At 45.0% G+C, this 24,246-nt stretch overlaps 2 protein-coding genes across 6 annotated transcripts in view; one reads left to right on the top strand and one right to left on the bottom strand.

Moving 5' to 3' along the window:
* The window catches only part of LOC112217173 (signal peptide, CUB domain, EGF-like 1), a 144,642-nt gene extending 129,736 nt beyond the window's left edge, over positions 1 to 14,906 (bottom strand). For all 5 annotated transcript variants that reach the window (XM_042300216.1, XM_042300217.1, XM_042300218.1 and 2 more), the window contains exons 1-2: positions 14,767 to 14,906; positions 12,594 to 12,716 (exon numbers count right to left, since the gene is read on the bottom strand). In XM_042300216.1, coding sequence (XP_042156150.1) covers positions 12,594 to 12,716; positions 14,767 to 14,854 — 211 coding nt within the window. In that variant the 5' untranslated portion in view covers positions 14,855 to 14,906. The remainder of the gene's footprint in view (positions 1 to 12,593; positions 12,717 to 14,766) is intronic.
* A 739-nt stretch (positions 14,907 to 15,645) lies between these two features.
* LOC112256544 (sorting and assembly machinery component 50 homolog B) lies at positions 15,646 to 21,078 on the top strand. Its single transcript, XM_024429864.2, has 15 exons — positions 15,646 to 15,823; positions 16,158 to 16,271; positions 16,403 to 16,504; positions 16,632 to 16,719; positions 16,887 to 16,993; positions 17,284 to 17,414; positions 17,975 to 18,062; positions 18,186 to 18,314; positions 18,431 to 18,502; positions 18,592 to 18,678; positions 18,799 to 18,869; positions 19,052 to 19,119; positions 19,232 to 19,378; positions 19,543 to 19,684; positions 20,522 to 21,078. The coding sequence occupies exons 1-15, from the start codon at positions 15,803 to 15,805 to the stop codon at positions 20,565 to 20,567; spliced, it is 1,413 nt and encodes a 470-aa protein (XP_024285632.1). The 5' UTR covers positions 15,646 to 15,802; the 3' UTR covers positions 20,568 to 21,078.
* Positions 21,079 to 24,246: the final 3,168 nt, after the last annotated feature.

The following is a 24,246-nucleotide window of genomic DNA, read 5'->3' as shown; positions in this document are numbered from 1 at the left end:
ACAATATCTTATAATCAGTGCACAATAAAGCCACCGGCCTCCAGTTCTTCACCTCCCTCGGGTCACCCTTTTTGGGCAGTAGGGTGAGGACAGCCCTTCTGCAGCTTATTGGTAGTAACCCTCCGGTTAAACTATCATTAGCTACTTCTAACCAATCCTCTCCCAACATAGCCCAAAAAGACTTAAAAAAGTCAACGGGAAGCCCATCAATGCCTGGTGCCCTTCCATTTTCCATGCCTTTTAATGCAGTGTATAAATCCTGCAAAGACAATGTTTGCTCAAGCTCAACCTGAGCTTCTGCAGCCACCTTTGGGAGCCCATCAAAGAACTGCTGTGTCACTGTTTTGTCCTCTTTGTACTCACACTTGTAGAGCTTAGCATAGAACTCTACTGCCCTCTTTCTAATTTCACTAGGGCTAGTGAGCTCTTGTCCAACAGCTGATTTGAGACAATGAATAATTTTTCTTTGTCCATTCTTTTTCTCTAAACCAAAGAAAAATTTGGATGAGGCATCCATTTCAGATATTCCCTGAAACTTACTTCTCACCAGTGCCCCTGTGCTCTGATACCCAGCAGGTCTGCCAATGCAGCTTTTCTCCTCTTGAGGGCCTGAGTATGGCCTCGATCTCCTGTGGTCTCAACCAACGTCATGAGTTCCACTATTTCAATCTCTAGGGCTTTCATTGATCTGGTGATATCCTTGGTGACATTCCTCGTGTATTGATTACAAAATTGTTGAATCTGGATTTTCCCTATATCCCACCATTGTTGAAGGGATACAAAACTGGCCTTTTGAGACCTCCACCTCTCCCAAAAAAAACTGAAACAGTTCCTGAAGTGAGCATCACTCAATAAAGTTATATTAAAATGCCAGTATGAGCTTTTGGGTTTTACATCGTTAATGAACACCACCTCTGTTATTAAACAATGATCAGAAAATCCCACTGGAGTTATCACACTTGATTTACAGACCTGAGATTGATGCTCAAAAACATAAAATCTATCTAACCTGGCCATAGAGATGATGTTCTCTCTCACATGCGCCCAGGTGTACTGCCTTGTTCCTCCATGTTGACTCCGCCAAATATCACACAGTTCATTTGTTACAATAAGGCGTTTTAAAAACGTCCTTGAGGCTATATGAGGTTCTTGGTGATTTCTATCTAAATCGCTAACTGTGCAGTTAAAATCCCCAGCAATAAACAAATAATCTTCTTTGTTACATTTCTCAATGGTATTTGATAATGTCTCTAAAAAACATACCCTCTCAACTGTCACCACTGGGGCATATACATTTATCAGACACATAGTGATGTTTTCATACCTTGCTCTAACTTTTAATAACCTCCCCTCAACTACCTCTTCAACCTCATATGACAAAGGCAAAAAAAAAAACTTTTGAGAACAAGATAACCACACCCCCACTTTTTGAGTTTTTATGACTACACACCACTCCTGTTGCCACATAACTTCATTTTCCAAATTACTATGCGTTTCTTGTAGAAAAATGATGTCACTTCCCTTTCCCCTAATTAACTCATACACCATGGCTCTTTTTTTTAAATCTCTTGCCCCATTTACGTTTAAAGACGAGATCTTAAAACTGCTCATGGATTTAAAAAAATACAGAGGAAGATACAGCCACCACATCTCTTTACAGAGTTAAAACTGCAACTGAACTCTTTCATTTTCTTTAGAATTTACATCACTTATCACTCTCGTGACCACTTTCTTGAGTCTAGCAATTTCAGGGCTTTTCAAACTTCCCCTGTAATTTTTGACATCAGAAACTTTGCTGATTCAATAAACAATTCACGTTCAGGGAAAAATCTGTTACATTGTAATCCTGCATATATTTCTTCCCTTTTGTCAACTTCAGAAATTGACGTATCCTCTCGATCCCATACCTCCCTTCCACCCCATTTATCTCACTATATTGTTGTGACGCGTCAGATGACTCACTCTCGCTATCCTCCCCAGAAGAATACTCCACCATCTCTACAACTTGTTCATCTTCAACTGATTTATCAATCTCTACCTTTCTCTTAGAATTAGACCCTTCACCACCCCTTAAATTCTTCCTTTTACTCCTCTGTATTTTGAAAACATCCGCTTCCTTTTCCGTTATTTCAATCTCCTCTTGACTTCCAATTTCATTTTCCAGCACCACCTCAGCGACGGCAGTCGCAATCTCACCTACTGTTTCCCCTCCCTCTTTGTTCTGATCTACCACAATTGCCCCCGTATTCACACTGCCTTCCTCTCCTACTTTTCCAACCACATCTGCCCACCTTCTCTCTTCCCCTGCACCCGTAGTATTTTCATCCCTTTGCGGTGGTGCGTTAGTTGCACCCGCACTAAAGCTACTACCAGGCTCAGCGCGCTCATTCTCTGGACAACTACGCACCAAAAGCCCCTCTCTTCCACATCCAAAACATTTCATTGATTCAGTAGATGCATAGAAGACATAATCAAATTCATCAATCTTATAACTAAACGCTAAATTCAGTTCATCTCCTTCCTTTTTTAAAATCATATGCACTTGTCTCCTATGAGACACGACATGTTTCAACAACGGAGATTTGCATCCAAAAAGAACCTTCTTTATTGTAGATACGATTTGACCATGGCGAGATAACTCTCGCTCCAACACTTCATCTCTAACAAATGGTGGCACGTTAGAAAGTATAACTTTCTTCGCCGGATTCATAAGCGGAAATACCGGCGTCTGTGTCTCCCGCAACACAACACCCCTCTCAACTATCTTATTCACCTTTTCAATTGAATCTAAGAATATCACTACAGCGCTATTCATCCTTGAGGCTGATTTGATGCTATCATACCCAATGATAGCACCCACAGCCAAGCTACATTCTTCCACTGAACACCCGGCCGCAGCAGGAATCTTTACTCCATGCCTCCGACTAAGTTTTTCAAACTCTTCATTTCTGCGAGTGGCCATAGCAACCAGCCCCACCCGCTGGTTGTGCCCTCGCGAAAAACCAACCTCAAAGATCCCACCACCCCTATACGTGCTTAGTGATAGTTTAAACAAGATACCCTTAAAACAACTAAACTAATCAATATATATATATATACATACTAAAACCCGATAGAGTGAAAAGAAATTCCATTCGCTCTCACAATCACTCCTGCTTGACGACTCACTCCCAGCATGCACTCCCAGCATGCACTCCGACGAGAGAGAGAGAGAGAGAGAGAGAGAGAGAGAAACAGAGAAAGAAAAGGTGTGAGTGAGAGAGAGAGAGAGAGAGAGAGAGAGAGAGAGAGAGAGAGAGAGGGAGAGAGAGAGAGAGAGAGAGAGAGAGAGAGAGAGAAAGAGAGGGAGAGCCCCTGGGGTCTCAGAGGGCAGTTCAACGTGCAGTTTTCATTTACAATTGGTTGAGTTGTCAACAAATGTGAATTCAACGTGAAATCAACATTACAGTTTTTGGTAGAAATTATGTCGAAATGTAGATTTTAACTGGATAGAGAGAGAGAGAGAGCGAGAGAGAGAGAGAGAGGTATCAGGTATCAGGAAGGGGTAGGGCCGGGGCTCACACCTGCCCTGGGGCATGGGGCTAGGGTCTGGGGCCGAGGGGGAGGAGGGAGAGAGAGAGAGAAAGAGAGAGAGAGAGAGAGAGAGAGAAAGAGAGAGAGAGAGAGAGAGAAAGAGAGAGAGAGAGAGAGAGAGAGAGAGAGAGAGAGAGAGAGAGAGAGAGAGAGAGAGAGAGGACATGGAGCCATGCCCTGTGCCTAGTTAGCCTCCAGCAGTGATCTCTTCCTGCCCTGGAGCTGTTGTTGAAATCTGACTACGGCGCTCCGACAGCTTCTGAACCGGGCTGCTCGCTGCTTCCTCTGCTTGGACATGCGGCACACGTTTCCTAATTGTGACGGGGGAAATGTTGACGCTCAACATCTCATCAAGTGAATTAGACACCTTCGCTGACGGCCCGTACCCCAAGAGGGGGGGAAAGCAAGCCCCTTGAGATGGATGAAGAAGGGGAGAGAGGTGAGGAAGGGGAGAGGGGGAGAAGAGGAAGGAAAGAGAAGGGGGAGAGGTAGGAATGGAAGGGAGCGTGCCCCTGCTGTCCCCTTGATGTTTCAGTTGGACTGGTCCAGAGAAGTGTGTCCACAGGAGAAAGCCCTTGGCTCAGTGAAGGGAGATTTCCAATTATAACTGCAACAGCATGTGGAGCAGGAACACTTCACTAATCTGGATTGTGTAATTACCTGAGCGGAAACAGAGATTTCTCAAATTCTTGGAGTTGTTTTAATTTTTGGGGCTGTTAATTGTACCTGACTGAACTGCTGAGTAAGGTTACTATAGGTCAGATGCTTCAGACGTCCCAATTGACACTCTACAGTATTTGCTACTTGGTTACTACTTTTGACCACGGCCCATAGGGCTCTGGTCTAAAGTAGTGCTTTATATAGGGAATAGGGTGCAATTTGGGACACAACAGCCAGTACCAACGTAAAGGTGACTGGGTATCAACAGAATTCTCTGAACATCAGAATTCCGCAACCTCTCCAGCTACCTGTCCCTCAACTTCTCTGAAAATAACAACCACGTGTATTTACCCAAGAGGGCGAATGACGCACGTGAATGTGTGTGTGTCTCAGGTGTTGAGGCTTGTGTATGTACAGCATATGGGTATATGAGCTGTATGGCATTGCAGCAATAACACATCTCTTGTTCTGTCAGCTCTGTGTATACGTGAGTCTGCTCTCACACTTTTTTCTACAGAGCTATAGCTATATAAAGCCCCAGCCTACTGGAGCCGAGTCTGACCTGCTCCTCCAAATATGTGTGTATGTGTGTGTGTGTGTTTTGTTTGTGTGTGTGTGTGTGTGTGTGTGTGTGTGTGTGTGTGTGTGTGTGTGTGTGTGTGTGTGTGTGTGTGTGTGTGTGTGTGTGTGTGTGTGTGTGTGTGTGTGTGTGTGTGTGTGTGTGTGTGTGTGTGTGTGTGTGTGTGTGAAGCAGGGAGCCAGTGAGGAGAGCTCCTGAGCAGTGACGGAGTAGCAGACACTGGGCAGACAATGGCCTAGTAATTGTCTACCACCTCTCCCACAGTGGCTCCCGCTCGCAATATCTCACTCGCTTTCTATCCCATGAAATCTCTCTCCCTCCCTCCCTCTTTCTCTGTGTCATTACCTACCTCTCCTTCACCCTCCATTTTCTCTCAGTTGCATCTATGCATCTGTCTTTCCAATTATATGTCCCTCCGTCCCCCCCTCCCTCCCCTCCTCCCTCCCTCCATCTGTAAAGCAGGTCAGGTAATTGTTACTGCTGCTGGGAGAACAGACTCATGGCTCAGTCTGTATCTGTCTCTATGCACACGCGCGCACACACACACACACACCCACGCACACACACACACCCACGCACACACACACCCGCGCACACACACACCCGCGCACGCGCACACGCACACACACGGCTACACAGCTGAGCTCTAACAAACACACAGCCACTCAAACGCAGCTAGAGGGGCAGTGATAATGTGCGTTAGTATCTTTGGCATCACCAGGAAATGGTAGCCTAGATGTTCTACCGAGTAAAGTCAACTGTTTGAATATAGAGGACATGGGAAGAGAAAAGCAAAGGCTGTAGTGCTGAAACTAACTGGAGAGGATGAGTGCCAGGGACAAGACCAATGAAAACCAATCAATTAGTCAGTAAATGACAAATGCTGAGCAAACATGGACAGCCTTTCACAAGACCCTGACAGCCCCGTGGCAACCAGCCCAGTCGACTCCTCTCTGTGGAACGTTAGACAAATCTACTTCTGGCTGCTACTGATGAGCAGAGAACCAAGTGACTGTTGAGTTATAGACCTACTCAGAGAAAAGCATGGGCCTATTTTAATCCAAGCTGATAGGCAGGAAAAGGTAATAGCATTTTTGTTTCACACTGTCACTGAAAGTTAGTTCTAGTTAGTTCATAGTTCTTGTTGAGTACATGAATAAATACAATTCCTGTAGCAAAATAAGAATGATTCTCAGAAACCGGTTTCTCTGAAACCTGTTTTCATTTGTAGCAGTTTCCTTGGAATGAAAGTTTCCAAAGCACTAACAACAGTAGGGACACATAGGTACTATACCGTTGAAGTGGGAAGTTTACATGCACTTAGGTTGGATTCATTCAAATGTATTTTTCAACATCTCCACAAATGTCTTGTTAACAAACTATGGTTTTGGCAAGTCGGTTCGGACATCATTTTTTAAAACTATTGTTTACAGACAGATTATTTCCCTTATAATTCACTGTATCACAATTCCAGTGGGTCAGAAGTTTACATACACTAAGTTGACAGTGCATTTAAACAGCTTGGAAAATTCCAGAAAATTATGTCATGACTTTAGAAGCTTCTGATAGGCTAATTGACATAATTTGAGTCAATTGGAGGTGTACCTGTGGATGTATTTCAAGGCCTACCTTCAAACTCAGTGCCTCTTTGCTTAACATCATGATAAAATCAAAAGAAATCAGCCAAGACCTCCACAAGTCTGGTTCATCCTTGGAAGCAATTTCCAAACGCCTGAAGGTACCATGTTCATCTGTACAAACAATAGTACGCAAGTATAACACCATGGGACCACGCAGCCGTCACACCGCTCAGGAAGGAGACGCATTCTGTCTCCTAGAAATGAACGTACTTTGGTACGAAAAGTGCAAATCAATCCCAGAACAACAGCAAAGGACCTTGTGAAGATGCTGGAGGAAATAGGTACAAAAGTATCTATATCCACAGTAAACAAGTCCTATAGCGACATAACCTGAAAGGCCGCTCAGCAAGGAAGAAGCCACTGCTCAAAATCCGCCATAAAAAGCCAGACTACGGTTTGGAACTACACATGGGGACTAAGATCGTACTTTTTGGAGAAATGTCCTCTGGTCTGATGAAACAAAAATAGAACTGTTTGGCCATAATGACCATTGTTATGTTTGGAGGAAAAGGCGGGAGGCTTGCAAGCCGAAGAACACCATCCCAACCGTGAAGCATGGGGTGGCAGCATCATGTTGTGGGGGTGCTTTGTTGCAGGAGGGACTGGTGCACTTCACAAAATAGATGGCATCATGAGGATGGAAAATTATGTGGATATATTGAAGCAACATCTCAAGACATCAGTCAGAAAGCTTGGTCACAAATGGGTCTTCCAAATGGACAATGACCCCAAGCATACTTCCAAAGTTGTGGCAAAACGGCTTAATGACAACAAAGTCAAGGTATTGGAGTGGGTAACACAAAGTCCTGACCTCAATCCTATAGAACATTTGTGGGCAGAACTGAAAAAGTCTGTGCGAGCAAGGAGGCCGACAAACCTGACTCAGTTACACCAGCTCTGTCAAGAGGAATGGGCCAAAATTCACCCAACTTATTGTGGGAAGCTTGTGGAAGGCTACCCGAAACGTTTGACCCAAGTTAAACAATTTAAAGGCAATGCTACCAAATACTATTTGAGTGTATGTAAACTTCTGACCCACCGGGAGTGAAACTGAGTTTAAATGTATTTGGCTGTAAGGTGTATGTAAACCTCCGACTTCAACAGTAGATGTATAGTAGTATCTTTCATCAGAGATGTGCAGTTGATGCAGCCTGAAACCACTATGTCCAGCATTGCGAGGACATTGCTCTTTCACATTGTCTCATTCTTCGGGTTGACAGGGCCCAAAGTTCACATTTTTCCATAACGAACCTGCAATATCAGCCCACGGAAAAATCTACAGAGAGCTACATTTATAAACGCAAGATCAAATAATTCATAATTCAATAAATGCCTTATAATAGGACATTAATGCTGATGCTTATAACACGTAAGAGAGAGATAGAGAGACAGAGACAGAGAGAGAGAGAGAGAGAGAGAGAGAGAGAGAGAGAGAGAGAGAGAGAGAGAGAGAGAGAGAGAGAGAGAGAGAGAGAGAGAGAGAGAGAGAGAGAGAGAGAGAGATAGAGAGAGAGAGAGAGAGAGAGACAGAGAGATAGAGAGAGAGACAGAGAGATAGAGAGAGAGACAGAGACAGAGAGACAGAGACAGAGAGACAGAGAGAGAGAGAGAGAGAGAGAGACAGAGAGAGAGAGAGAGAGAGACAGAGACAGAGACAGAGAGAGAGAGAGAGAGATAGAGAGAGAGAGAGACAGAGACAGAGAGAGAGAGAGAGAGAGAGAGAGAGAGAGAGAGACAGAGAGAGAGAGAGAGAGAGAGAGAGAGAGAGAGAGAGAGAGAGAGAGAGAGAGAGAGAGAGAGAGAGAGAGAGAGAGAGAGAGACAGAGAGAGAGCAGCTCTCTGCTCGTCCTAATGACTCTGTCCTCTGCACCACCGGGTAATGTAATGTCCACTGATGGGAAACATAGCCGGCCAATTACACAGCCCCTATCTAATCAGAGGTCAGGGTTCAACTCACATCCACCATCCGTCTTCATTCTGTCACCCATTCACTGGACCTTACATTGCGCAAAATGGTACGCAGCATCATCTGGATCTGTCAAGCTGTCTACGAATACAGTCTGACGCATACGTTGGATAAATCCAACAACAACACACAGAATGTACTGCAACTGCTTCTGCAATGCAATGCTGCAAGGCAAACGCAGCGTTCCATTGGAAACGTTTGTACTGTCGGTGTGACCAAGGCGTTAATTGTGCCGTATCAATCGTGGCTTCAGTATTGGAAACAAGGACAGGAGGACAGGACACATTGGATTTCAGATACTGAGGCATAGCCACAACTCATTTGTTTCTCCATCTGTATAACAAAATGTAACACACACACACACACAATTCAATCAACAACAGGGACAAATATATTCCCATCCAAATATGAAATACACCCCTCTTAGAATTTCAGTTAAACAAACATTCATAAGCACAATAAATCTGTACACACAGACAGACAAGACAGACAGAGACCAGACAGACAGGACAGACAGAGACAAGACAGACAAGACTGACAGAGACAAGACAGACAAGACAGAGACAAAGACAGACAGACAAAACAAGACAGACAGAGACAGACAGGCAGACAGAGACAAGAGAGACAGACAGACAAGATAGACATACAGACAAGATAGACAGATAGACAAAACAAGACAGACAGAGACAGACAGACAAGACAGTCCAGTCTCTTGACAACAAGGTTGATGAAATCCGAGCAAGGGTTGCCTTCCAGGCAGACATCAGAGATTGTAACGTTCCTTGCTTCACGGAAACATGGCTCACTCGAGACACGCTATCGGAGTCGGTACAGCCAGTTGGTTTCTTCACGCATCGCGCCGACAGAAACAACCATCTTTCTGGTAAGAAGAGGGGCAGGGGGGTATGCCTTATGATTAACGAGACGTGGTGTGATCATAACAAAATACAGAAACTCAAGTCCTTCTGTTAACCTGACTTAGAATTCCTCACAATCAAATGTTGACCGCATTATCTACCAAGAGAATTCTCTTTGATTATAATCACAGCCGCATATATTCCCCCCCAAGCAGACACATCAATGGCCCTGAACAAACTTTATTTGACTCTATGTAAACTGGAAACCACATATCCTGAGGCTGCATTCATTGTAGCTGGGGATTTTTTAACAAGGCTAATCTGAAAACAAGACTCCCTAAATTCTATCAGCATATCGATTGTGCTACCAGGGCTGGTAAAACCCTAGATCATTGTTATTCTAACTTCCGCGATGCATATAAGGCCCTCCCCCGCAGTCCTTTCGGAAAAACTGACCACGACTCCATTTTGTTGCTTCCAGCCTATAGACAGAAACTAAAACAGGAAGCTTCCGCTCTCAGGTCTGTTCAACGCTGGTCCGACCAATCTGATTCCACGCTTCAAGATTGCTTCGAGCACGTGGATTGGGATATGTTCCGCATTGTGTCAAACAACAACATTGACGAATACGCTGATTCTGTGAGCGAGTTCATTAGAAAGTGCATTGGCGATGTCGTACCCACAGCAACTATTAAAACATTCCAAAACCAGAAACCGTGGATTGATGGCAGCATTCGCGCGAAACAGAGAGCGCGAACCACTGCTTTTAACCAGGGCAAGGTGACCGGAAACATGACCGAATACAAACAGTGTAGCTATTCAATGGCTCAGACAGTAGAGTCCCAATTCAATGGCTCAGACACAAGAGGTATGTGGCAGGGTCTACAGTCTATCACGGATTACAAAAAGAAAACCATCCTCGTCGCGGACCAGGATTTCTTGCTTCCAGACAGACTAAACAACTTCTTTGCTCTCTTTGAGGACAATACAGTGCCACTGACACGGCCCGCTACCAAAACCTGCTGACTCTCCTTCACTGCAGCCGATGTGAGTAAAACGTGTTAACCCTCGCAAGGCTGCAGGCCCAGATGGCATCCCCAGCCGCGTCCTCAGAGCATGCGCAGCAGTGCCTCTTCAACCTCAGGAGGCTGAAGAAATTTGGCTTGGCACCAAAAGCACTCACAAACTTTTACAGATGCACAATCGAGAGCATCCTGTCGGGTGGTATCGCCGCCTGGTACGGCAACTGCTCCGCCCACAACCGTAAGGCTCTCCAGAGGGTAGTGAGGTCTGCACAACGCATCACCAGGGGCAAACTACCTGCCCTCCAAGACACCTATACCACCCGATATCACAAGAAGACCATAAAGATCCTCAAGGACAACAACCACCCGAGCCACTGCCTGTTCACCCCGCTATCATCCAGAAGGCGAGGTCAGTACAGGTGCATCAAAGCAGGAACCGAGAGACTGAAAAACAGCTTCTATCTCAAGGCCATCAGACTGTTAAACAGCCACCACTAACATTGAGGGGCTGCTGCCACACATGTAAAAAATGTATCACTAGCCACTTTAAACAATGCCACTTAATGTTTACATACCCTACATTACTCATCTCATATGTATATACTGTACTCGATATCATCTACTGCATCTTGCCTATGCCGTTCTGTACCATCACTCATTCATATATCAGAGCTACAGTATATCAAGTAGACCGGGGCAAAACAAATGGAGACAGAGCTACAGTATATCAAGTAGACCGGGGCAAAACAAATGGAGACAGAGCTACAGTATATCAAGTAGACCGGGGCAAAACAAATGGAGACAGAGCTACAGTATATCAAGTAGACCGGGGCAAAACAAATGGAGACAGAGCTACAGTATATCAAGTAGACCGGGGCAAAACAAATGGAGACAGAGCTACAGTATATCAAGTAGACCGGGGCAAAACAAATGGAGACAGAGCTACAGTATATCAAGTAGACCGGGGCAAAACAAATGGAGACAGAGCTACAGTATATCAAGTAGACCGGGGCAAAACAAATGGAGACAGAGCTACAGTATATCAAGTAGACCGGGGCAAAACAAATGGAGACAGAGCTACAGTATATCAAGTAGACCGGGGCAAAACAAATGGAGACAGAGCTACAGTATATCAAGTAGACCGGATTGCTGCTAATATGGATTTGCATGGAACTCAACAGAATCAGCAGACACAAAATGGTGGAAATAATAGTCAAGCTCCCTTACTCCCTCTCTCCGAGCCAGGTGTGTGATTATATAGTCATATGTAGGAAGCCCGACTCACACAGCCTGAGGCATTTGATAAGTGAGCTAATCAAACAATGACACAGGTCCATGTCATTGTGTTCTCCCCAGGTTGACCAAATGAGAGGTACAGAGTCTCTGAATGGGCAATATCCAGGTGAATTCCTCAGACATAACACCTGCTCACTCTGTGTGTGTGTGTGTGTGTGTGTGTGTGTGTGTGTGTGTGTGTGTGTGTGTGTGTGTGTGTGTGTGTGTGTGTGTGTGTGTGTGTGTGTGTGTGTGTGTGTGTGTGTTGCGTGTGTTTCAGACGGGGAGACTGGTACACAGCTGAGCAAACAGGGGAAAGTGTTGGATATAACTCACTGACATACACACAAATACTTAAACAAACAGGAGACACTTGAAAAAGCCTGAAAATAGAGACAGTGAAAACCCCTATAGAAAAAGGCCCGTCATCACTACAATCCTCTCTTGCTCTCCTATTCTGGCTAGCTCTAGGGGCCAATATGACTGTTGTATCTTTACCACGTTATTTGCCGTGGTAGCCTAGAAGCTGAACTGGCGTTTGCGTGTGTGCGTGCGTAGATGTGTTTCGATTGCATTTGTACGGCTAGACAGGCTAGCGTTGGGAGGGAGTGTGTGCTGTGCGCGCTAAGCTAACTCTAGCTCCAGCTGTGGTGTGCTTTGAGGCAGAAATGAGTGGAGGTGTGAACGCACAGCCAGGTGCTGCCCCCTCTCACCCTCACACCTTCCCTCAGTCCACTTCCTACCAGTTAATTAGGAGAGCTGGCGGGGGGGGGGGCTGGAGTCGGGAAGGGGGAGAGGAGGGGAGAGAAACAGGGGTTCCTGTGAAACAGCTGTAAAACCTGCCATTACTGCTGAGCCTGTCAGAGAGCAATAGGGGGCGGGCGGAATGAAGTGCGGAGAGGACAGGGGTGTGGGGTGATTGAGGATGATGATTTGGATCGGAGTGGCCGGAGGGAGGGGGGGTGAATGAAGTAATATCACATTGAAGCCATAATAAGACAATGGAGTTAAACTCACCTTCGCACTGCTTGCCGTCTCCCTTGTACCCCGGCTTGCAGATGCAGTTGAAGGATTTGGGGGTATTCTGGCAGAGAGCATCAATGTGACAGTCATCCGTGCCTTCAGAGCACTCATCGGCATCTAGAGAAATGACACAAGGGACAACTGTAAACCACTGGTCTCCAAGGACTCATCAATAGGACTAAGTCTACAAAATAGTGATGATTTTGGTGAGAGGTGAATGGGTTTTGTACAACCTCCATCGAATGTTTTAATCCCGCTCTCTCAGGGAAAGCTCAGTCCTCTTGGCCAAATGCAGCTCCGTCCAGATATATACAGGCTGGAAATATTTACTTTATGATGGCAAACGTCCAAAATGTAGAACTTCTCATATAAGACAATAAACTGTCAGGGAGTAACATAGTGGATGAAGGGTGAGGTTTCTTAACTCTATAAAAGATACCGGTAACACTAAAGAGGCCAAAACCAATAATAATTTATTTGAATCAAATACCAATAGCCGAGAGGTACACTAGTGTATCAGGGCTTAGTGGATGCCTCTGGAATACTGAGTGGCTATAGGGAACCCTATTGATCAAGTCATTGTTAGAGAGTCACATCTGGGGATGAATCCAGGGGCCTTAAGCCAGCTAATTCACACAGACAGACAGCGAAAGAGAGCAAGAGAGAGAGAGAGATAGATAGATAGAGATAGAGAGAGAGAGAAAGAAAGACCACAAGTGTAAGAGAGTTGAACCTCTCCAAACTTCTGTTCTCTTCCTCTCTCTAGCGATGTATCTATCTTGAGCTGAGAAGCAGCTACCCTGTCTCCTGTCTTGCCCCTCATGAATAGCCCATATTGGGATCCGTAAATCCAGCGTTTATTTCTCTGCGTGGTTAAGCCCTGCTGCCTGACCCCCGCCCAGCTCAACAAAATGCAATAAATAAACAATAAATGTCATCACAATAAATATTTTTTATCAAGCGGATGACTGATTTATTTGCTCCCATGTGAGCGCCAGTAGAAATGAAAAATAAAGTTATAGGAGTAGGCAGCGGAATATAGCCTGTAAAACCTGGACTAGATAGTTCAACTGCCGGTTCTCACTGAGTTGTTGACAGTGAATATATATGTAAGGCAGGAAACTGTTATTGCAGGTTCACCATGGGACTATTATTATGAAATACCGTTGACTAATGTAAAATAAAGCCCTCTCCCGTGCTTCAGTGGCCGTCCCAATATTGACTTCTCGCCAATCCATAGTTGGAGGGAGACAAGGCGCACCGCTTTCCGTTGAAAGGTCGTCGATAAGCAGGTTGGGACAGACTCCTCCAGGGACTGTGAAGGCCACCTTCCCAACCCATGTCCACATGGACACCTCTGGGCAGGCAACTGATCCGGAAAAGATGCTATGTAATCAGCTCATAGAAGGGATTCGTTCAAGCAGATGGGTGAAAAGATGCTTAGTCATACATATTTGTATTCACGCATTAACCAGTCCTGGACCTACCTCGCAGATTGATCTACGACTGGTAAAACATGCAGGTAGATCTCAGTCGATGGACCTAATTTCTTGTAGACTTTTTTTTTACATTCGGAAAGGGCAATTGAATAAGGCGAAACAAATACTCAACTTCAAATAGTGTTTAGAGTAATATTGTCAATGCAAACTGGACTAACACGCACTATTTTTATTGTCAGTCCAAAATGAGTAAATATGGTTCAGCTCTGCAAGGCCAAATGTAAACGTGTTTGCAGCCTGAGTTATTTCGCGCGCATATCACATCACCCATTCAAAGCCTTTTATAATTGCTAGATTTGGCATCAAATTGATATATTTCGTTCAATGTTTTTCGTGCAATATCGGTGTTTAGCTATTTCTCCTTTCCATACTGTTCAAATGTTGCTAGCCCAAATGATCCATCCTCAACCAAGTGTTTCTCAAAGGAACATGTTCTCTCAACTGTCTCAACTGTTATCTCAGTCCACAAATACTCTCCAATTAAAATGAATATAATCTACGTTAGCCTAGGCATTAAAGAAATCCACTACGCTTCACCTATTCTACGCTGTCATGCGCTGGTTTTAACTTTTCAATAAAACATGAACAGGGAAAATAGACAGCACTATCTTAAAAAATATGTGTCAAAATGATATAAAACAGAAAGGGATAGAATGAGAGCTCCTTACCTGCGAGTCCAACATCCCCCATCACCTCACAAGTATTAATGAGGACGAAATACAAACATACTTCCCAGAAAAAACAAGCACTTCCCATGGTAAAAGGCGGTGATTGAATGCAGTTTTTTGGTTGTGTGTTTCTTTGATAAGAGAACCGTTTTGGTACTGGCAGAGGCAGTAGAAGAGGACAGCGAGACCAGCGGAGCCGCTCTCTGATTGGCTTGCACGCATTTGAAGAGCGGATTGGAGGTGTAGAGGGAGAGAGAGAGAGAGAGAGGAAAATTGGTTTCTTTGGTTCAATTGATTACTCACTGCCTGAGACCGTGACCAACGCAGATAATCATCAAACTTGATCAATAAATGTTTTCAGATATTTGGCGGGGCCAAATTGTCAGCAGAGGTCTCAATTGCCTATAATGGAACTCATGAATCATGATCATGTAGGTCTATAAACTAAGGTTATACATATTCAAATTACAATCTTGGTGATTAATATCGAGAAAAAAGAGCTCAGGTATACCTATGTTTTTATGTTTTTCAGATTAATTGTCCCGCAGGCGCTTATTTCAATAGGCTACATTCGTAGCCAAATGGGCAGTTCTGGGCACTTCTTAGTTGGTTGTGGTCTATTCTTGTCATTCTTTACAATGCAATGGAAATACTTTGAAATAAACGAAGTCATAAGAAGCATACATCTGAAGGGACCAACATTGTCTCTAAATATAATGCACAGACTTGCCACAGTCAAAGCAGGAACTTCACACAGGGCTGAAGTTTGAGTGTAGAGATACTGCCCTCTGCTGGTCTTGACACACACTACACAGTGCGCTGGTTTTGTCCCGCCCACCTGTCAGTGACAAAGGCACATGTTTGACCAATCACTGTGCGCAGAGCAGGCTTCGCAAAGTGTCATGGCGTCTCCCTTGAAGGGAGTTAGGACCTGGAAAATCTAGCCATTGGTAGTAGTGACTTTCTTCTCTAAATCGACCTGTTAAAAAACATTTACTTATCAAAAAGGGATATTTTTCAAGAGAAAGACGTCACCATGGGGACTGTCCACGCCAGGGTAAATCTTAATTTCTTACAACCACGAGAAGTGGGGATGAAATTCTGCATGACCTCCCCGTTCTGTGTATTGTATGGCGGTGTAACGTTAGTTACTATGGACAAACTCATAGGCCGTGGACAAGATACAGAAATGACATTAATGGCAAAGAGTTGTATGACATGAGGCAGATGGTTATTTTACGTAATGTAATGTTATACAATATGGATTGTGTCTGGTCTGTCAGCGTGTTAGAAAATGTACCACCTTGACAGAACGAAGCTAGTTAGATCGCTATCTACGCATGGTCATATACATCTTCAGATAATTTTTCTACTTTCTCGACACTGTTCAGAGTATGGACCCTCTCCCAATGCACGGGCGTGACATGGGCGTTCATCCCGACGACATGATTGAGGTGCAGGAGGCAGAACAAGAGACTAAACAGGAGGTCCTGGAAAACAAAGACGTACGCATCTCTTATCCAAGTTACCGCTACTCCAATTACAAGTTGTTCGCCATCTTCTTAGCAAAGGGAGCTGAGTAAATCATTGACCACCTAGTTGGAATGGATGCTGAGAATCTGTCCATTCATTGCAGGTTGTTGTCCAACATGTCAACATTGAGGGCTTGGGCAGAACCAAAGAGGATCTGCTGGGCTATGAAATCTCTGAGGTCTTCCATGCTAAAAACCTTGTTGATGTAAGTATGAGCACTCTGGACTCCACATACTCAAACATGCACACATAACCTACACACACATTCTGAAATGTTCCCTAGTTTAAGGGGAAACATCTGTGCTAAAAGCTGCTTGTTGTCTCTTTGACAGGTCATGAAGAAGTCTCATATTGCCAGACAGAAACTGCTGCGTCTGGGCATCTTCAAAGAGGTGGAGGTTGTCATAGATACATCAGATGGTACAGTGTGCACCCTTAAGCAGCTGTGTATGTGTGTGCGTGTGTCTGAAACAATATCACAACCCATCTCAATCATGAGACGTTGCCAATATGAAAGGATAACCAGTAAAAAGATATTTGCGTCACTGGAGAGGAGCCCTCTGTCTGTTTTGGTCTACCCCTCCCAGGTGCGGATGCGTTGCCCAATGGTCTGGATGTGACGTTCGAGGTGACAGAGATGAAGAGGCTGACGGGCAGCTACAACACCATGGTCGGCAACAACGAGGGCAGCATGGTGAGAGAATACAAACACCACTATCTCTCACACACATACTTACAGGAGCGCTATAACAAAGCATCACACAATTGTTGTTCATTGAAACCCCTGTCACAATGACCCAAGGCTGACATTCCTAACTACAATCATGTGATAGAGGTGATTCCCAGACAGACCAGTTAAGCAGCTTCCCTGCCTCATTTTCACTGCAAACACTTCCAAATGGGTGCATAGTGTGTTCATGTTCACAGACAGGTGGAACAGGTGTGTGACCCTGACCTGGGAGTAACGTTGTCTCTGTCTTCCAGGTGTTGGGTGTGAAGCTTCCTAACGTGTTTGGCCGTGCAGAGAAGTTAACCTTCCAGTTTTCCTATGGGACCAAGGAGACTTCCTACGGCCTGTCCTTCTTCAAGCCCCAGCCAGGCAACTTCGAACGCAAGTACGAACAGGGAACACCTCTGTCCTTGCTCTCTGTGTCAATAGGACATTAAAATAGCACTTGCAGGCCTCCCGAGTGGCGCAGCGGTCTAAGGCACTGCATCGCATTGTTAAGGCGTCACTACAGCCTGGTGTTTGATCCCAGGCTGTGTCATAACCGGCCGTGACTGAGAGTCCCATAGGGCGGGGCACAATTGGCCTAGTGTCATCTGGGTTTGGCCGGTGGGGCTTTACTTGCCTCAGCCCGCTCTAGCGACTCCTTGTGGCTTGCCGGGGGCCTGCAGGCTGACCGGTTGTCAGTTGAACAGTGTTTCCTCCAACACATTGGTGCAGCTGGCTTCCGGGTTAAGCGAGCCGGTGTTGGCGGGTCATGTTTTGGAAGACACGAAAGTCGACCTTCGCCTCTCCCGAGCCCATTGGGGAGTTGCAGCGACGAGGCAAGATCGTAATCACGAAATTGTGGAGAAAAAAGCAGTAGAAATTACAACAAAAAAACATAGCACATGCGGTGTAATGGCTGCCGTTTTGTTTCAAGTTGTGACAGGTGTTGTCTTGTTGCAGCCTCGCTCTAAACCTGTACAAAGTCACAGGCCAGTTTCCATGGAGCTCCCTCAAAGAGACAGACAGAGGAGTCTCCACTGAGCTCAATGTAAGAGGACTCCGACTGTATGTGTTTGTGGGTCTGTGTGTGTCACATTTTACATTTTTTTTATTTTATTTTATCTGCCTTAGTTATCCTTGTGGAAATTCATTCTCCCTCTCTCTCCTATAGTTTCCTCTGTGGAGGACCAACCACACTCTGAAGTGGGAGGGTGTGTGGCGGGAGCTGGGCTGTCTGGCACGCAGTGCCTCCTTCGCCGTGCGAGAAGAGAGCGGACACACCCTCAAGTCTGCCCTCTCGGTACAAAGCCCTTTGTCTCTCAGTTCCCTTTTATCTAATAATCTAAACCCTTAATGATCTTAACTCTCAAAATAGCAATAATTTGAGTCAATCTGCTGACGGTAGTTGTCTTGCAGCACACCATGTCCATTGACAACAGGAACTCTGCCATCTTCCCCAAGAAAGGTGCCTTACTGAGGATCAACCAGGTATGTTTGTGTGTGTGACTTCCTCTGCATAATACACCACTGTAGATCTATATGAAGTGGCCATGCTGATGTTGTTTTGCCCTCTGTAGGAGCTGGCTGGCTATACAGGCGGAGACGCAAGCTTCCTGAAGGAGGACTTTGAGCTGCAGGTCAACAGACGGCTGGTCTGGGACTCGGTAAGGGAACACTACTCAGTCCCTAACCTGGGGGGAAATACCCAGGACAAATAGGAAGTGAATTATGGGTACCTGAGTGTTCAACATGTCATATAACATGGCCCTGTTGGTCTCTTTCAGGTCCTCTCCGCCTCCCTCTGGGGTGGGTGTCTCCTCCCCATCGGAGGGAGACCGTCCTCCATCGCTGACAGGTAGGACCCCTCCCATCAGATTCATGTCACATGGATTTGATAGAAATCGCTAGGTGGCGCCATTGAGAACTCATTCTGTGAAGTATTTATCCTCCAGTGTTTAGGGGATGTTGTGAGCACCTGTGGTATGTGACTGACATTTGGCCGTTATTATGTCATTGACATATTTCTGTATTGTCCAGGTTCTATCTGGGCGGTCCCACCAGTGTGCGAGGATTTGGAATGTACAGCATCGGCCCACAGAGCGAGGGTGAGGTCATGCGCTCTCTGTTTATTTGAACGGGCATGTGTGGTGCACAGGGTTGGGTCAGTTGCCCAGAGTCCTGATGATGAAACGTAAGGTTTTACCTGTGTTGCCGCAGGTGACTACCTGGGAGGAGAGGCGTACTGGGCAGGCGGGCTCCACCTGTACACTCCTCTACCCTTCCGTCCGGGCCGGGCCGGCTTCGGAGACCTCTTCAGGACACACTTCTTCCTCAACGCTGGGAACCTGTGCAACCTCAACTACGGTGGGAACCTTGAACCTCATATTAGTCCATGTTCTGTTTTTCATTGCCCCTATTAATTCTAATGAGTTACATATGGTACATACTGCAAATAAATATTAAATTGTCTGTTTGTGCATCTATGTGCATTCTGCCTCTTCTTACATGTAAGTGTCTCCTGTCCCCAGGAGAGGGTCCAAGAGCACACCTACAGAGGCTGGCGGAGTGTATCCGCTGGTCGTATGGAGCAGGCATCGTGTTGCGTCTCGGGAACATCGCCAGGCTGGAGCTCAACTACTGCATTCCCATGGGGGTTCAGAGTGGAGACAGGTACAACACACACACATTTGGAGGAGCAGGTCAGACTCCAGTAGGCCGGGGCTTTTATATAGCGCTCTAGAAAAAAAAGAAAAGCGTATACACTCCCAGAGATGCAGTGGTGTAAAGTACTTACAGAAAAATGCTTAAGTACTACTGAAGTAGTTTTTTGTGGTATCTGTACTTTACTTTACTATTTATATTTTTGACAACTTTTACTTCACTACATTCCTGAAGAAAATGGTATACTTTCTTCTCCATAGATTATCCCTGACACCCAAAGGTACTTGTTACATTTTGAATGCTTAGCAGGACAGGAAAATGATCCAATTCACAGACAAGAGAACATCGCTGATCATCCCTACTGCCTCTGATCTGGCGGACTCACTAAACACAAATGCTTCATTTGTATATGATGTTGGAGTGTGCCCCTGGCTATCCGTAAATAAAAAAACATGAAAATTGTACTATCTGGTGTGCTTAATATAAGGAATTTTAAATGATTTATACTTGTACATTTACTTTGATACTTAAGTATATTTAAAACCAAATACTTATTTTACTCAAGTAGTATTTTATTGGGTGACTCACTTTTACTTGAGTAATTTTCTGTTAAGGTATCTTTACTTTTACTCAAGTATGACAATTGGGTACTTTTTCCACCACTGCAGAGATGATAGAACGAGAGATGAGAGGTGTTATTGCTGCAATGCCATACAGCTCATATGTGCTGTAAATAAACAGACACACAAGCCATAACACCTAGGTATAAACAGACACAAGGTGCCGAACATATAGGTCTCAACTTTTGTGTGGCTCATCTTCCCTCTTTTTCCTTCCCTGCCTCAGGATATGCGACGGCGTCCAGTTTGGAGCAGGAATCCGCTTCCTGTGATGTCATCACCCTGCCGCCCGGGTCCAGCAGCAGAGAGCACGATGGGAAAGGGAGAAGAGCATTGTCACTTGTTATCCGTTGAGTGTAACACTAGCTGTGGGAGCCTACCAGAATGCACGGTTCTGGAGGAGTGCCCCGCCACCCTTTTTGATATTAACCAATGATATCACCCACTGTTTTCTGTGTTCATTTTCCACCAACCAATTACGTTTCTGGCCAGACAAAGAGATTTGGGTTTATCTCCCCTGCCTTCCAAGACTGCTGCCTGCCCTATCCATAGGGAAGTGACTATTGGTTTTGGTTCTAGATTAATTTGACCCTATTAGAACTCTTTCCAACTGATTTGTCGGTTCTGCTGTTTGACGTGGAGAATTGAGAGTTGACTCCCCCTCTCCACAGCAGCCCCTGTGAATCTGAGGTGGGAACCCCAAGTGTGACCCTCCACCACTGCTCTTATTGTTAGTCCTCTTTTTAATGTTGTCTAAGTTACACAATAAATCCACAAAAAATTCCCCTTAATCTTTTTTTGTGGTTTCTCATAGACACACACACATTTGCAATGATTTATTCAGATCCAAAGTTTATCTGAAACACCCTCAGACCTGCATTAACGACAGCAGTTACAACACACACAGGTGTGTCACGTACAGGTCTCACTGTAGCCTGTTTTATCAGCCTGCAGTTATTAATAGTCACACTATTGGTATATAAGTCAACTCCTGATATATTCAATGGCTTGGGAGTGCACCAACTGTCTACACTGAACTGTAGCATGCAGATATCCAAAGCATGTGCAATTGCAACTAGTGAACTTTACTGCATTGTCAACATTTTATTTACATTGTATTTATAACATATCAACTATAATCTCATGGTAATCCATCTAGTTTTTACAGACAAGTCAACTGCTCATTGAATTCCTATTTACAGTGAGAAACGACACATTGAAGAGCCATGATGAGTCGATCTAAGAGCACAGAACAGCTGTTGACTCAGCAAGGAATATATCCACAAAGCATCTCGGAGCAGGAGTGCTGTTCTTGGATCAGTTTTGCCTTTTAGATCATAATGAATAATATTATATGGACAGATCCTAAATAAGCACTCCTACTCTGAGAGGCTTTGTGGATATGGGCCCTGGTGTGCTACACAGACAGCCTAGTACAGTAACCATGTACTGACATCAACCTCTCTACTGTACCAGTTGTGTGAATCTGCCAGCCAAACAACCTGACTCAGCATCTCTGTCTCTCTCTCTCTACTGAACTCTGTTGAACCGTGTTCATCCATTCTGTCTCAGAGAAAGCCTGGTGGTTTAGTTTTCATTTGGAGGTGGATTTAGTCCCTATCAAGCGTCAGCAGACCAGTATCAAACGCATGTGAACACTGCTGTGGGGCTTGTATCCTTGTAAACAGCAGATGTCAACCCTCCAGACCCTCTCCAGTGGCGTGGAGTTGTGACACTGTTCCCAGCCCTATCGCTCCCTCACAGCACACCCACCTCCCTGTGTAATAGACCCTCCAGACCCCCTCCAGTGGCGTGGAGTTGTGACACTGTTCCCAGCCCTATCGCTCCCTCACAGCACACCCACCTCCCTGTGTAATAGACCCTCCAGACCCTCTCCAGTGGCGTGGAGTTGTGACACTGTTCCCAGCCCTATCGCTCCCTCACAGCACACCCACCTCCCTGTGTAATAGACCCTCCAGACCCCCTCCAGTGGCGTGGAGTTGTGACACTGTTCCCAGCCCTATCGCTCCCTCACAGCACACCCACCTCCCTGTGTAATAGACCCTCCAGACCCTCTCCAGTGGCGTGGAGTTGTGACACTGTTCCCAGCCCTATCGCTCCCTCACAGCACACCCACCTCCCTGTGTAATAGACCCTCCAGACCCTCTCCAGTGGCGTGGAGTTGTGACACTGTTCCCAGCCCTATCGCTCCCTCACAGCACACCCACCTCCCTGTGTAATAGGCCCTTCAAAGCTCACCTCTATCTATATTTTATTTGCGTCTGTGTGTAGTGTGTTTTCTTCCCTCCTCCGCCTCCTTCCTTCGCCAGCCTTGGCTTCTTTATTGTGTGTTGTTGACACGGATCCCTTCAGCCCTCAACAGGAGGCAGCAGAGGGGGATCTTCCAATTCTACATTAAGTAAATAGTGGGGGAGACTGACTCACTGATCTGTGCCTACAATGTAGCCTCGTGTCCAAGTTTAAAATGTAATGATGGAAATATATTGTCGCATGCATTCTTTAATTTGTCCTTCCAAACACTGTTCTGTTGTGACAGTTTAATTTCAAAAAAGTAATTTCCCCACTGATACATTGCTCTTTATCATGTGGAGCATGGGTGATACAGTGCCTTATATTTCCCTCGTGACTTTTTCAACTTTGACACGAGGATACATTGTAGGCAAACAAGACAACATATTAAATTTAGGTACTAAGATTATTTCCAAATGTGGTAACAGGCAGTAAGTACACTGTTGTCATGACTATGACATGGACACAAATCAGTAATACAGTATCCCATAGGAAATCAGAAGGCTTATAGGGGGCACTAGGGTTCAAATGACCATAGTGATATCGGTAGACATTTTTTGTGTGGGTCAGTGTGTGTGTGTGTGTGTGTGTGTGTGTGTCCACCTCTTCATACTGAGAAGTAACCCAGTTGACATTGGCATGGGGGAACCTGTGCCAGGCAGTTCAGTGTGGACGGGGGTAGAAGAATGTTTGATCAGAGTTCATTCACTATGGGAGTCACAGCAGCAGGTGTGTTCTCGCTGATATAGCTAGGCAACACAGAGAGTAGAGTACTGGTGCGTTCTAACAGTTGAACATTGAACCAACTGAGTCTGCCTATAATGGAAGACAGAATATACTGTATGTTGAAATGGAGACTTATGATTGATTCTTCTTTACAGAAACTTGAATCTGAATTACAGAACAACAAATAACTTTGATACAGATACAATTGTCCTCACTCATAAACAATACAAATGCATAATTCTTCATGTTAAACCATTTCCACACAGGAGAGGGCATAACTGTGGAGTGTTTAAAGCACCTTGTTGTGAATGTTTGGGGTTTCTTCCACTACTATCTAGAGAGAACTGCCCTGCTATAGTTTTCCATCAGGGAGTTCAACAGAGGTCAAAATGTGTTTACACATTGTTGGTTTTCCTGAGATGGAAAAGCTGTCCAAACCTGGGCCTGTAGTGAATGGATGAAATTAAATTAATGACTAAACAATCACAGTTACATATGGTCTGATACTGATGTGTGTGGTTTTATTATTTTAATAAACATTTAAATAAACTAATACAGACACTTTTGTATAAAATGCCCAAGATGAACCTAACGCGTGTTTTTTTTCATGAATGTCGATCACTGTTGCGTTCTCGTGTCCGAGCCGGTTTCGTGGTCTTTTAATAAACGGACAACTATATTCCACTGGTAGCACGCATAATTAATGTCGAACAGCAATTCTTACTACAACACCAGGGCATTTTTTTAATCGTTTACCCTTGGTAACAGATAGAAATGTGAAAGACTTGCTGTCAAACACGCCGAAAAGTCAAATACATGCGTGCCTCGTTGGAGGAAGTAGTGGGATGCGTGAGCGCGCACGTAGACAGTACCTCGCGCACACGCCGGTTCTCGGGTATAAGCTGGCTGTGGCTG

Source organism: Oncorhynchus tshawytscha, linkage group LG17 (genome assembly GCF_018296145.1).
Source record: "Oncorhynchus tshawytscha isolate Ot180627B linkage group LG17, Otsh_v2.0, whole genome shotgun sequence".
NCBI lineage: Eukaryota > Metazoa > Chordata > Actinopteri > Salmoniformes > Salmonidae > Oncorhynchus > Oncorhynchus tshawytscha.
This window is presented reverse-complemented; position numbering and strand designations above follow the sequence as displayed.

Coding starts and splice junctions, on each gene's coding strand:
- LOC112256544 (XM_024429864.2), top strand. CDS start 15,803: ATGGGGACTGTCCACGCCAGG. Junction 16,720..16,886: donor TGTCATAGATACATCAGATG/GTACAGTGTGCA, acceptor TACCCCTCCCAG/GTGCGGATGCGTTGCCCAAT. Junction 19,379..19,542: donor CCTGTGCAACCTCAACTACG/GTGGGAACCTTG, acceptor TCCTGTCCCCAG/GAGAGGGTCCAAGAGCACAC.